General features: G+C 33.7%; 1 protein-coding gene across 1 annotated transcript; it reads right to left on the reverse strand.

The window, feature by feature from the left end:
* Positions 1-225: 225 nt before the first annotated feature.
* On the reverse strand, positions 226-8,358 carry LOC143224258 (uncharacterized). Its single transcript, XM_076452671.1, has 3 exons — positions 8,044-8,358; positions 4,149-4,266; positions 226-1,991 (listed from the first exon to the last, which is right to left on the reverse strand). The coding sequence occupies exons 1-3, from the start codon at positions 8,341-8,343 to the stop codon at positions 1,753-1,755; spliced, it is 657 nt and encodes a 218-aa protein (XP_076308786.1). The 5' UTR covers positions 8,344-8,358; the 3' UTR covers positions 226-1,752.
* Between the last annotated feature and the right edge of the window lie 3,109 nt (positions 8,359-11,467).

Below are 11,467 nucleotides of genomic sequence, written 5' to 3' on the forward strand. Positions count from 1 at the left end.
TTAAAAGAGGATTGTGTTTTTACATTAATTTATTTAAGTATCTTACAAATATTTAAGCTGCATACAACAGATTGTACCTCAGTGTCAGGTTATTATTTACATGACAGAAAGTGATAGAATAATGATTTTAATTCCATTCAAAAAGAGTCACATTAATTAATTATTCCAGACGCCATTTATTCTTAGCTTCATAAGAAGAGACAATGAATTAGTTTTTATCCTGTATATAGTGAATTGTGTCGTTTATTTAAGTACTTTCGTGTGTACAAAGTTCAAAATTGTTCATCAACAAGCTTTCACACATAATATTCTTAAAATACAGTAACTTGAAGAATAACCTAAGGATAAAATATCACACTTACAATAAATATCATTATATATATCAATAGATATCATTATTTTTGTGATTTTAAAAAAAGAACAGTTTTATTCATATAGTGAGACCAAAATAATCATCGTCTCAATAAGGATAAGAAAATCAAAGTAAGTACATGGGAATTGTAAAGTGTATGATACTAAATAAGGTAACGTCTATTAAAGATATTTATTGATCTAAATTGTTCTATGTTTTTTTTTTAAATGAACACACAATGTATCGACTTAATTCACTAAAAACAACATGTGTCAGTTGGATTCTGTGATTCATACGTTTATAAATTTTAAAACCAAAAATATAACAAGCTCAAATTTAATGATTATAAAATGTATGTAGGCAGTTTCAACATATAAGGGTTGCTACACTTTTTCATTGGCGTTAAAGAATTAACCAAAATCTGCAATTATATAAAATAATTATAAATAAAAAACTTATAAATCAAACCGAAATGACGTATTTTGAAAAAGCTGGAATGGACGTTCATCTTGTCTTAAAAAATATGTAACTTATTGCTCTTAAAATACGAAATAAGTTCTTATTTAACGCACGTTGCTAATATTTCCAATTTATATTTAAAAGTCGAAAGTAAAATGTAAAATAAAATCTAACAATAAAAAATAATTTTATATCTTTGGAACAAAATCTTCTCTAACATGTATTTAACATGGTGACCTGCTTTACAGTATAAAATTAGTTGAATTTGTAATGGTTATAAGTCACACATTAACTGAAGACGATTCACTTCTGTGGACTTATACGTCGCAGTTTTAATTGCGTAATAAACATTTACACTGTAAAGTTGATCTTGATATTAAATATAATAGTCTAGTGTTTCCTTATTACTTAATACTTCTCGTTCATACTTCTAGGTTTACAATAATACTTAAGTTACCATGGTATATGTTTCACACAATCTTGTTCAAACAATACACGAGTGTCAAACGTAAAACACATATTTAATGTATAAGCAAGCACAAGTGGTACCAAGATCGTGATTTATGTAATTAGGTTTCTTTATGGCAGTATTTACTCTAGTTATGATACTTTATCAGAAATATAGAATTTTCCAATAAAATAGCACAAACAAACAACAAAATATCATTATATTTTTTTTGCGAAGAGTTAAAAGAAGGGTCCATATGTGATAAAGAATTTTGTAGTGAATTTAAAAATTTAAAGAAAAAACTATCTTTATCAATTTCTCGGTTTTTTATTGTATGTTATCCTAAATTTTAAATAAATATAACAGTTACTTTGTTAAAGGTGATTAAGATTTGAAAGATACAAAATTTTACTTTTGGAATTAAAGAAAATATTACGACTAACTCTGCCAGATCGAAGAAAGTATTACGACTCACTCTGTCAGATCGAAGTGTCTAGGGTTCGTTGTTGCATTCCTTTAAGGGATAATAATAGTCATAGGTGTTACAATTAGATAAGGAAGTTGTTGTATGATCATTCTTTTCAAGGTGACAATCTTCCAAAGTACCGAAACCTGCTGACTTACAACCAGCTGTCTGCAGACACCACCTCAAACATTCTTCTGCAGAAGACATAGTCTTGAAAGTGATATCTCCACCCACAATACAGGCTTTATGAGTGACGTTGTAGTGAACTTAAATAAGATACAAATATATATTTATAGAAAGAAATACATAACACTTATCTAAATTCTATTTAATTTTATATCATTGTTTGAACTACAATAATGAAAATGATTTGTGTGTGTTTTTTCCTAATGAACAGACACCTGCTGCCTGATTTTGTCCTGAATATAAAACATAGTTTATTCTATTTAAATGGCATTTACTTTTACTTAAACTGTTAATAAATATTATGTTGACTTTTGAGTTCAGGATTGTGATGGTATTTTATTTATTTTTATTAGAGACTAAAATGTATTTAGATGACGTTTGTATACATTTCAGAATAAAATAATTTTACATCGAAACAGCTATTTTATCAATGACCAGGAAAATAAGATTAATATATATATATGTATATGAATCGTTTTTAATTAATCTCGTAACATACCTCTATTTAAAGACATTTATGTGCAATGAAAAATTATACTTACAGTACATTTCGATTAATAACAGTGTCACATATTTAAAACTGAGGTGCTAAAGAAGTAATTATATAAATACGACGGTGTTAAAATTGATTATAAGATATTTTAACAGCCCTAAATTGTAGTATTGATGTTTTAATATCAGACAATATATACACGCTACTGTGCTGTGAATCCTTACAAAACGTAAGATTAGCAATATATATTTTTGTTATATAACTGGATTAGTCATAATTTCTAAATATGGTTTCAACCAGGATGTAAGATTTGAAAACTGTGTTGTAAATTACTTACTGTTCTTTACCAACATCTAAGTCGTAACATAAGTTATCCATAACATGTCTTAAACTTGTATTTTTTAATTACTTAACATCATAATTTAAGTTAACCATTCATGCTGAAATAATTATTTTTGATCAAGTCTTTGTTTTAGAGAAAAGGTCCATAATGATATATCTGAAATATATCCCCAGACAAGAAATGGAAAACATTACTTTAACGTTACGAGCTCTCAGTCTTACTTCTGAGCTATCACAGGGAACGAAAGAGTTATTTCAACATACTCAAGAAAAATCTAGAAATAATCCCGTCATTCTTAAACACATTTTCGTAAATTTACGGTGTTTGTAGGACCATGACTTCATCGGCTTTGAGGTCTCCAATTTTGTTTGCTCGTTTATTATCGAAATTCGCATGTTATACTCAAAGGTAGCTCTACCAGCCGTCAATAACTTTGAAGTGACAGATTAAAGAGAAAGCAGTGTCCACTCTAAAGCTACTCTTTACAAAGGAATAACGGAATTGATCGTTTTAGTTTGGCTTAGAGGATGGGAGAGATGAGATGGAGAAACAGGTCTCTTGTTGTTCCTAAACATTATGTTATGTTATATAATATTATAATGCTTCACCACGGCTGAAAGGACGAGCTTGTTCTATGAAGAGTTTTGATTATTTGGAAAATAAGTTGAGAAATGAGCATCCTTAACTTCAATTTATACCTTTAAAATGCTACACTAAGTGAGTAGTACTCCATCACTAATTTTGAATTGGTAGACTAGAAGAAAGACAACAGCACTTACCGCCAACTCTGGTGTTTCTCTTACCGAATTCAGGGATTTGACCCTCACCCTTATAACGCAACCACAGTCCAAAGGGTAGAGTGCAATCATTCAGTAAGAGGATCCTCATGTTATCAATCCTGGTGCGCTACCATTAAGCTAAGCCTTGCAATTACTGCTTTAGTATCTCGTGTATTTGGCACAGAAGTAGAAAGAACATGTAAGTTCTCAATATGATGCAATATATATGTACATTGTACAAAAACAATTAGATATTCCGGTGGGTTAGAAATCTACGGACGTATAAAGCTAAAATATGTTTGATTCCCCGTTGTGCATATAGGAAATAACCCAATGTGGTTTTGTTCTAAAAAGATAATATAATACTTTAAAAATTATAGATTTAAATATACTATGTAGAGGGCCCGGCATGGTCAGCTGGATAAGGCACTCGACTCGTAATTTGAGGGTCGCGGGTTTGACTCTCTGTCACACCAAACATGACAGTCTTACACTGCTAAATTAGCGACGGCTAGCGCAGATAGCCCTCGAGTAGCTTTGCGCGAAATTCAAAACAAAAAAAATACTATGGAGATGTAATTGTATTGAACTGTATAGAAACAATTAGATATATAAAACTTACGCTCCTGACATCTCCTTCCACACCAACCTTGTGAACAATCACATTTGTAAAGAGGAACGTTCTCTGGTCTATCTCGACATGTTCCTCCATTTTCACATGGTTGGTCTGCACACGTGATCTATAAGTTAATAAAATAAGCGAAACGTTTAAAAATAATGTCTAGAAGAAACGAATTTTTATAATTTTGATTTTTTTGTTTGCGAAATTGTTTCTTTTTTCATATGTAATCGATATTAACATGTTAAACGTTCTATGGTATTCCGGTGCACTAATGTCCGTCACGGAGTTATCAGTATTCATAATACAACACAGAAGAATTTCAAACACGGATAGCAAAGCAAAACAAGTCAATATAAGTGACCGAACTTACAGAATTTTTATGTATCTATACGGACAACCGTCAATGGCCCTTATATATATTTATGTCGTTGCTACAACAAGAGAGTAAATCGTCAGAACGAAACGAATGTAGCAATCAGAATCCTTATCATATCTTACTCTTAATTTAGACCAAAGTCCCACTCTATTGTAGTAAACTTAGATTGAGAAAATATTTTACATAGAAGAGCGAACGTTTGAAACATTGTTAAAAATATTTTCTCAACCCAAACGAGCCGTTTTTGCATATAAATTTCTCAACAAGTGGGTTTCTCGACATCACTGAAACTGATTATTCCCATGACACATACTCTAACCTATACTAACTTGTACAAGGATCTGTATTCCTCTATACGTTGGGATTGAGAGATGTGAGAAATTGGGCAGTGTTTTATCAGTCTTTAAGTAGTTAGAAGATTACAGTAGTCATTACAAGTGATTGTAGTGAACGGATGCTAATATACGTTCCTCTGGTATGGAGGTTATAAGGTTCTCTGTGGTTATAAAACGTTATAAAAAAGATTAGGTTCGTTGTGGGATTCAGAAACAAATCTAAAAGACAGGAGACCAACGAAAAACAAACACACAAGAAGATGTTAGAGAAAACGAATAAACCGATATAGGAGAAGAAGGAAAGTATCGTGAAAACGATAAGAAACACAACATATTTTTAAATGGATAGAAATAACCGTAACCTAAACAAAAAATGTATCTCGGAAGGAAGAGTATCTGTCTTAGTTATAGTAGAGCTACATCGGGCTATTTATCCAATGAGAAAAGCGTAACCCGTAATGCTGACGTTATAAATGTGTATACTTTCCGCTGTCCAAACAGGGGGCGCACTGAGGAAAAGTGAAGTGCGAGTACAGCTCGACCAGTAGGATACAGAAAAAAGGACTATTTATTTATTACATAATAATATAAGCTTCATTAGAAATAGTGAAACTCGGAAGTACCAAAAACATCTTGAAAACGGAGGTTTCGGAATTTCCTTAAATTTCGCCATAACTGTTAATATCTAAAAAAACAAAACACGTTAGTTCATGATATTCGAACTACAGAAAACAACATTAACATTCATCAAGCTTTCATATTCAATCGGAAGTTTAAAAAGAACATATTTTAAACGCTAACAATATAATGGAATGTACGATAAAATGTGCGGTATACACGTTTGATAAAAAATAAACATTATTAAAATATATTATTTCAGAAATAGGCTTAAATATTAGTGTAAACTCAGTATCTAATAATAAATATGAAATATAAATGACAAGAATCCGGAATTTATCACATTAATAATAACGGGGAGGTGTTGGTGTTATTCCTCAGCGTTGAAAGATCATTTAAAATAGAAAAGCTTTCTTTGACAAAGAGTTCATAATCTCTGGTTTAGAAGTGAAGAATTCTATGGTTTTCTAAAAGTATCAGGTGGTTGTTATTCTCGATATGCAATCGGATACAGGACCCGAATACTTGGTACTGCGAAGATTATTTGTTTGTTTGTAGTTAAACAAAAAGCAACACAATGGGTTAACTGTGCTCTGCTCACCACGGGTATCGAAACCCTGATTCTACAGCCTTCCATGTTCAGTATACAAAGGAAAATAAACGAATTATATAATTCCTAAGTAACTAACTAAAACCTATTGCTACAGTAATAATAATTTAATCAAAACTAAAACACACAGAAAATGAAGGAGTAACAGACAAGAATACTGTACATATGTTTAAAATGTGTAATTTAAAAGAAGAACACATGTTATTCTATGTTGGTGAAAGTTGTTTAATGTGGAGAGTCAATTCCCACATGCCCATTGGCTTTAAATAATAGAAGACGTTTGTGTGTTTCGACATATAGGGCTTACGATCTCTACACGTGTAAAAATGTATAAAACATGAACAAAGAGTCACTGAGAGAAGTTATTTACTACTGAAAATAATCCTGAAACAAAAGAAAGAAAAAACGAACCTAGTTGTTGACATTCCATATTCACTGTCATTTTGGAATAGTTACAAAAAACTAATTGAACGTTGTTATTACACTGACCGTCAACATCATCTCTATATTAGTAGTGACACGTTCCTGATATTCAAAGAAAACCTGCATTGTGACTGTTTTATAAACCATAACTTATCTGTATTTATCTAGGTCACCCCTGTTAGCCAGAATGAAGTCAATAGAATTTATAGGAGTAGTTGTGACATTACTCGAAGCACCTGATACACCTCAAGGTGTAACAAATTCTTAGTTGTAGACTAGGTGAACAAAAAGATATCTTTCAAAGTAATGTTCTGTAAGCTATATTCTTTTTTCTACATACATCTGCATGTTTTATGTGCTTCAGACTTCGTGTAAAGGTATGTAAAAACGTTTCTAGCATACTATCCAGATTCATAGTCATATGACAGGTGGATATATTCTGTTCACATAGAGTAGCTAAGCACAAGTAACACAGATATGTGATGGTTTTATTGTTCTGAAATTTCTACATATTCTACAGTACACCCTGTACGCTGTATTCAAAATGATATCCATTTTATCCATCCCGTAGAGATTTTTCATAAAACGACACGTGTACTTTTGCATAAACAAATTTTTTCAATGAAATCGGCTATACATTTTTATAGACTAATCTTGACGTGAGTCTAATCAATCATTCTAGAACCCACGAAAAACAAACCGTTAGTATATAAAACGTTAAGAAGACGCAAGATGAGGCATTTTTGGATGGCCCGGCATGGCCAAACGTATAAAGGCGTGCGACTCGTAATCTGAGGGTCGCGGGTTCGCATCTCCGTCACGCCAAACATGCTTGCCCTTTCAGCCAGGGGGAGAGGGGGCGTTATAATATGAGGGTCAATCCCACTATTCGTTTGTAAAAGAGTAACCTAAAAGTTGGCAGTGGGTGGCAGCTGCCTTCCCTCTAGTCTTACACTGCTCAATTAGGGACGGCTAGCACAGATAGCCCTCGAGTAGTTTTGTGCAAAATACATTTTTGGATATTATTTGTTTGTGCGTGCACTTTAACATAATGAGTTTTTTTCCAATATCACTTCTTCGTCGCTATGGCAACAAGATGTTTAAATGACTCCCACATATTCTGTTATATTTATGGTAAGTTTGTTGTAAATTTGAGATAAGTAAAAGTTTTTATTTCCTCCAGGTATGTAAAAGAATATTCTCATGTTATGAAAAATATAAATATTATTTTCAAAATCTGCATATCTGAATAATGGAAACTCTGTTGTTAAAAGGAAACCAATTTTCATGAATTTTAAATTCACAGGCTTGCGTACTACGTTTTATGATGTGGAAGAGCTATTTGCAGTTTGGCCTACAGGTTTTTTCATGCATATTTAGCCACTGCTTGAAATGTTTTATTAAATTACAAAGCAATTACACATATGTTCTCTGTAAGTATGATTTATTGGTATCATTGTTGAACATTCTATTGCTGAATAATTTTACATGGGATAATTAAAAAGACTTTTAACGTATTTACTAAAAAATTACCCGTTTAAACCACACCGAGTATCCTTCTGCTACCACTGTCTGGTTGTCAGGCCACACCAATAGTTGACATTCCTGAGTATCTGGATTGTAGTTAAATCCCTTGCAGTCATTTTTCCTGTTGCAGTAAATTCCACAATTCCAGGTTTGAGGAGCTTGAGTTGTGTGTAAAGTTTGAGTTGTTTGCTTCATGTTGTTTTTCTCTTTGAAATAAAATTCTGAGTCGAGTTGTTGACAACTTACTAATATTACATCGCTGGTGATGTATAAACTTATCATTAGTGCAGAAGTAACTGAAAACATAGTTACTGTTCGAAAAGTAACAAGGTGTTTATCATTGGGTACTTAATATGTTTTACATTTATACAGAAATATCTCGTCTTACAATTGGTGGCGTTTAAAAAAAGTCAGATAATCGATTTTAAGTACGGTCCAATCAGTCCGATCTAACGTTCCTTGTAAGTATTTAATTAGAACAGCCTAGTAATAGTTTTTATCACGCAAGATTTAGCTTTAACCATTCAGAAAGTGATGTGTATGTTTTAATAATATCACCCTGAAGATGGCTGGAATGTTGTTGTTAATGAAAATTTTGTACAAAGCTCAAAGGTTTGGGCTATCTTTGCTTTACCCACACAGTTATTAAAACACGATTATTAGCATTATATACTTGCAGACTTACTGATATGTTAGGGGGCGCTACAGGAGAGATGTATGTATGACCTGATAGACTTCTAGTAAGGCAGCTTTTGAGCATCACCTACTGTCAACTTTTTTACATAATCTCGTCAGGCAGAAGAAGGGAACTTGACGACTACAAGGTAAATTTTCGGACTTACAACGCTGAAATTGTCAATCCAATTCTTTGTGATGAACACTGCAGGTAGCCCAGTTTGCTCTAGTAAGTTGCAGGTCCGTAAAATAGTTAAATTTTGTAATTTTCTTGTATGTTTCGGCTTTTAGAATAAAAATTGAACAGTGAGATTTGAGAGCCAACCATATAACGCACTTACAGTCCAAAAGTCCATAATGCGATAACTGTTATTATAATTTTGCTGTAAGAATTGGTTGTTTCGTCTTTATTGGGGTAAAGCAAGTAGGCTATCAGCGCCAAACAACCGATAAGAAAATAAAATTGAAACCGTTTTAAAATGTAAAAATGAATCAAAGTGAAACTACGCAAACTTACAATAGATGGTACGAAACTTAAACAAAGTCAAAAAGACTGTTAAAAGTTTAAAAACACTAGTTAGAAAAACAGTGCCACCATCGCCAGTGACAGTGTTCAACTTGTCTAAAATGGTGCAGTTGCTCACCGTCGTAACGACGGAACGAGAGTAAAACGTGGTTATTGTGACTTGAGTATCACAAAGGCCACACATTTGTGCATCAGTCCAAAGTAAAAAAACTGTAAGTAATGCGTAGTCTAGCCATGAGAACATCCTTCTTCCGATCCTTTCGGAATCAAGACGTCCAAAAAAGAAAAAAGGTTTGATTTGGGAAAGCTTGTTACTATCTTGCTCGTTTCAAGTCCACTGCCAAGTGGTGAGAAGTCGAGCGTTGAATAAGTGACCGTAGTGCAGTAAAGACCATTACAAACGGTGGAGGTGTAGAGGTGGTTCGTCACGAATTCTGTAGTGGAGACAAGCGAAAAGCTTCTGACCAGAGCCAAAGCTCCAATTAGTGAATGGGGTCCAACATCTTGAAGACTGAGGTTTTGGCAGAACCATAGACCAGAGATCTGTTTTCCAGTTTCGATCTAATGAGGCCACGCGATAGATCTTTTGCATTAGAATATCGAGCAACTCCGCAAGAGGTGGAAGAGAGCACACAGAGGATGTTCAGTGCTCTTGTACACTTGACTTTTAGCCGCTTGATGTGTGGAATACAGGTCAAATTACGGTCAAGATGAGCCCCACAGAAAGAGAAAAATGGGAAAATGAAAGCTCTCCTAGAAGAGCTCGAGATCGGGGTAAATACCCGATTTTTATTTAAAAACAAAACAAAAAACTATTTTACCATTTCTCTCTCTAAAATCATTTGTTGTGGTCCACTTCAGTAAACGATTGAGGGCAGTCTGTAGCTTGTAGTCAATAAACCTCATGCTTGACGACTGACATGAGATGTAAAAGACGGTTTGCAACGGTAGGAGGAAATTGTCCAGTATTGGCATTAATCTTTATAATGTAAAGTATGACACTCAAGACATAGTCCTGAGGGACTTCAAATCCCTGTTAGAAAGAACGCGAAAATATTGAACCAACACAAACTTGGATTCACCAGTTCATTAAATATGTTTAATAAAAATTGGCAAACGGACACATAACTCATATGAGTAAAGGTCTCGCAAAATACCATACCTCCACGTAGTATCGTAAGCCTTCTCAAGGTAAAAGAAAACTGACACAAGATGTCGAATAGATGTGTTACAATCTAGCAGTATCGTCGAAACTTAAACAGGGTGGGCGGGAGAAGATTGTTTAATTCGAGGAACCAAAAAAAAAAATCAAGCAAATATTAAGCATCCTTTCTAATATCTCACTTAGACAGCTAGTCAAAGTAATTGGACAATGGTTTGAAGGAATATTGGGATCTTTTCTACGCTTATAAAAAGGGAGAACAATAGCCTAGCGACAAGCATCAGGAAAAGCATTCTCTTGTCAGATCTGTTTGGAAATAACCAGACGAATAGGAAGTATTATGGTAGTGAATATCATAAGGTCTGACCAAAGTTTTGTATCCCTGTCGCCCCAAACTTGCTCGCCCTTTCAGCTGTGGGGGCATTATAATGTGATGGTCAATCCCATTATTCGTTGGTAAAAGAGTAGCTCAAAAGTTAGTGGTAGGTGGTAATGAATAGCTGCCTTCCCTCTAGTCTTACACTTCTAATTTAGAGACAGCTAGTGCGGATAGCCCTCGAGTAGCTTTGCGCGAAATTAAAAAAACAAACAAACAAACAAACTGATCAAAGTACTGCCAGACCTTTGAAGAGCAAGCTTGAGTTCTACCAGTGCATTGGGGTGATTATAGCCATGCCCAAAAGGAAAGAGCCGATTTCTCTCCCCAGTCTTGATGGCTAAAAAGTTGGAAGAAGAGCAGAAGTGCTAGATGTACGAGAAAAACTTTCGTCGAGTGTACCGGCGATGCGATAAAAAAGTGCAAATGGTTCACTCTCACGTAAATCATTGTGTCTCTTTCGGTTCCAAAACGTACATCTTTAAAGCGGATCAAGATTAGAGGTTAAAGACAATAAACTGCAAAGAATTAGGACTTTGGCTCCTGTAGTATAGCATAGGATGATTTTGTTCTAGAATAAGATGGCAAATAGCTGTGTTCGTATTCTGGTGGAGGAAGAAACTGTTTGTCAGATAACTACAGTTCTTATACTTAAGCTCTCAGACGCATAATAACATACAGAGGAAATGCT

The sequence above is a fragment of the Tachypleus tridentatus genome, chromosome 8 (assembly GCF_004210375.1).
Source record: "Tachypleus tridentatus isolate NWPU-2018 chromosome 8, ASM421037v1, whole genome shotgun sequence".
Lineage (NCBI taxonomy): Eukaryota > Metazoa > Arthropoda > Merostomata > Xiphosura > Limulidae > Tachypleus > Tachypleus tridentatus.

Bases quoted from the DNA above. Each gene is read 5' to 3' on its own strand.
- LOC143224258 (XM_076452671.1), bottom strand. From the start codon at position 8,343: ATGTTTTCAGTTACTTCTGCACTAATGATAAGTTTATACATCACCAGC. The intron at 4,267-8,043 runs GTAATTTTTTAG...ATTAACTTATAG, and splicing joins ACTCGGTGTGGTTTAAACGG to ATCACGTGTGCAGACCAACC. The intron at 1,992-4,148 runs GTAAGTTTTATA...ATCTTATTTAAG, and splicing joins TGGAAGGAGATGTCAGGAGC to TTCACTACAACGTCACTCAT.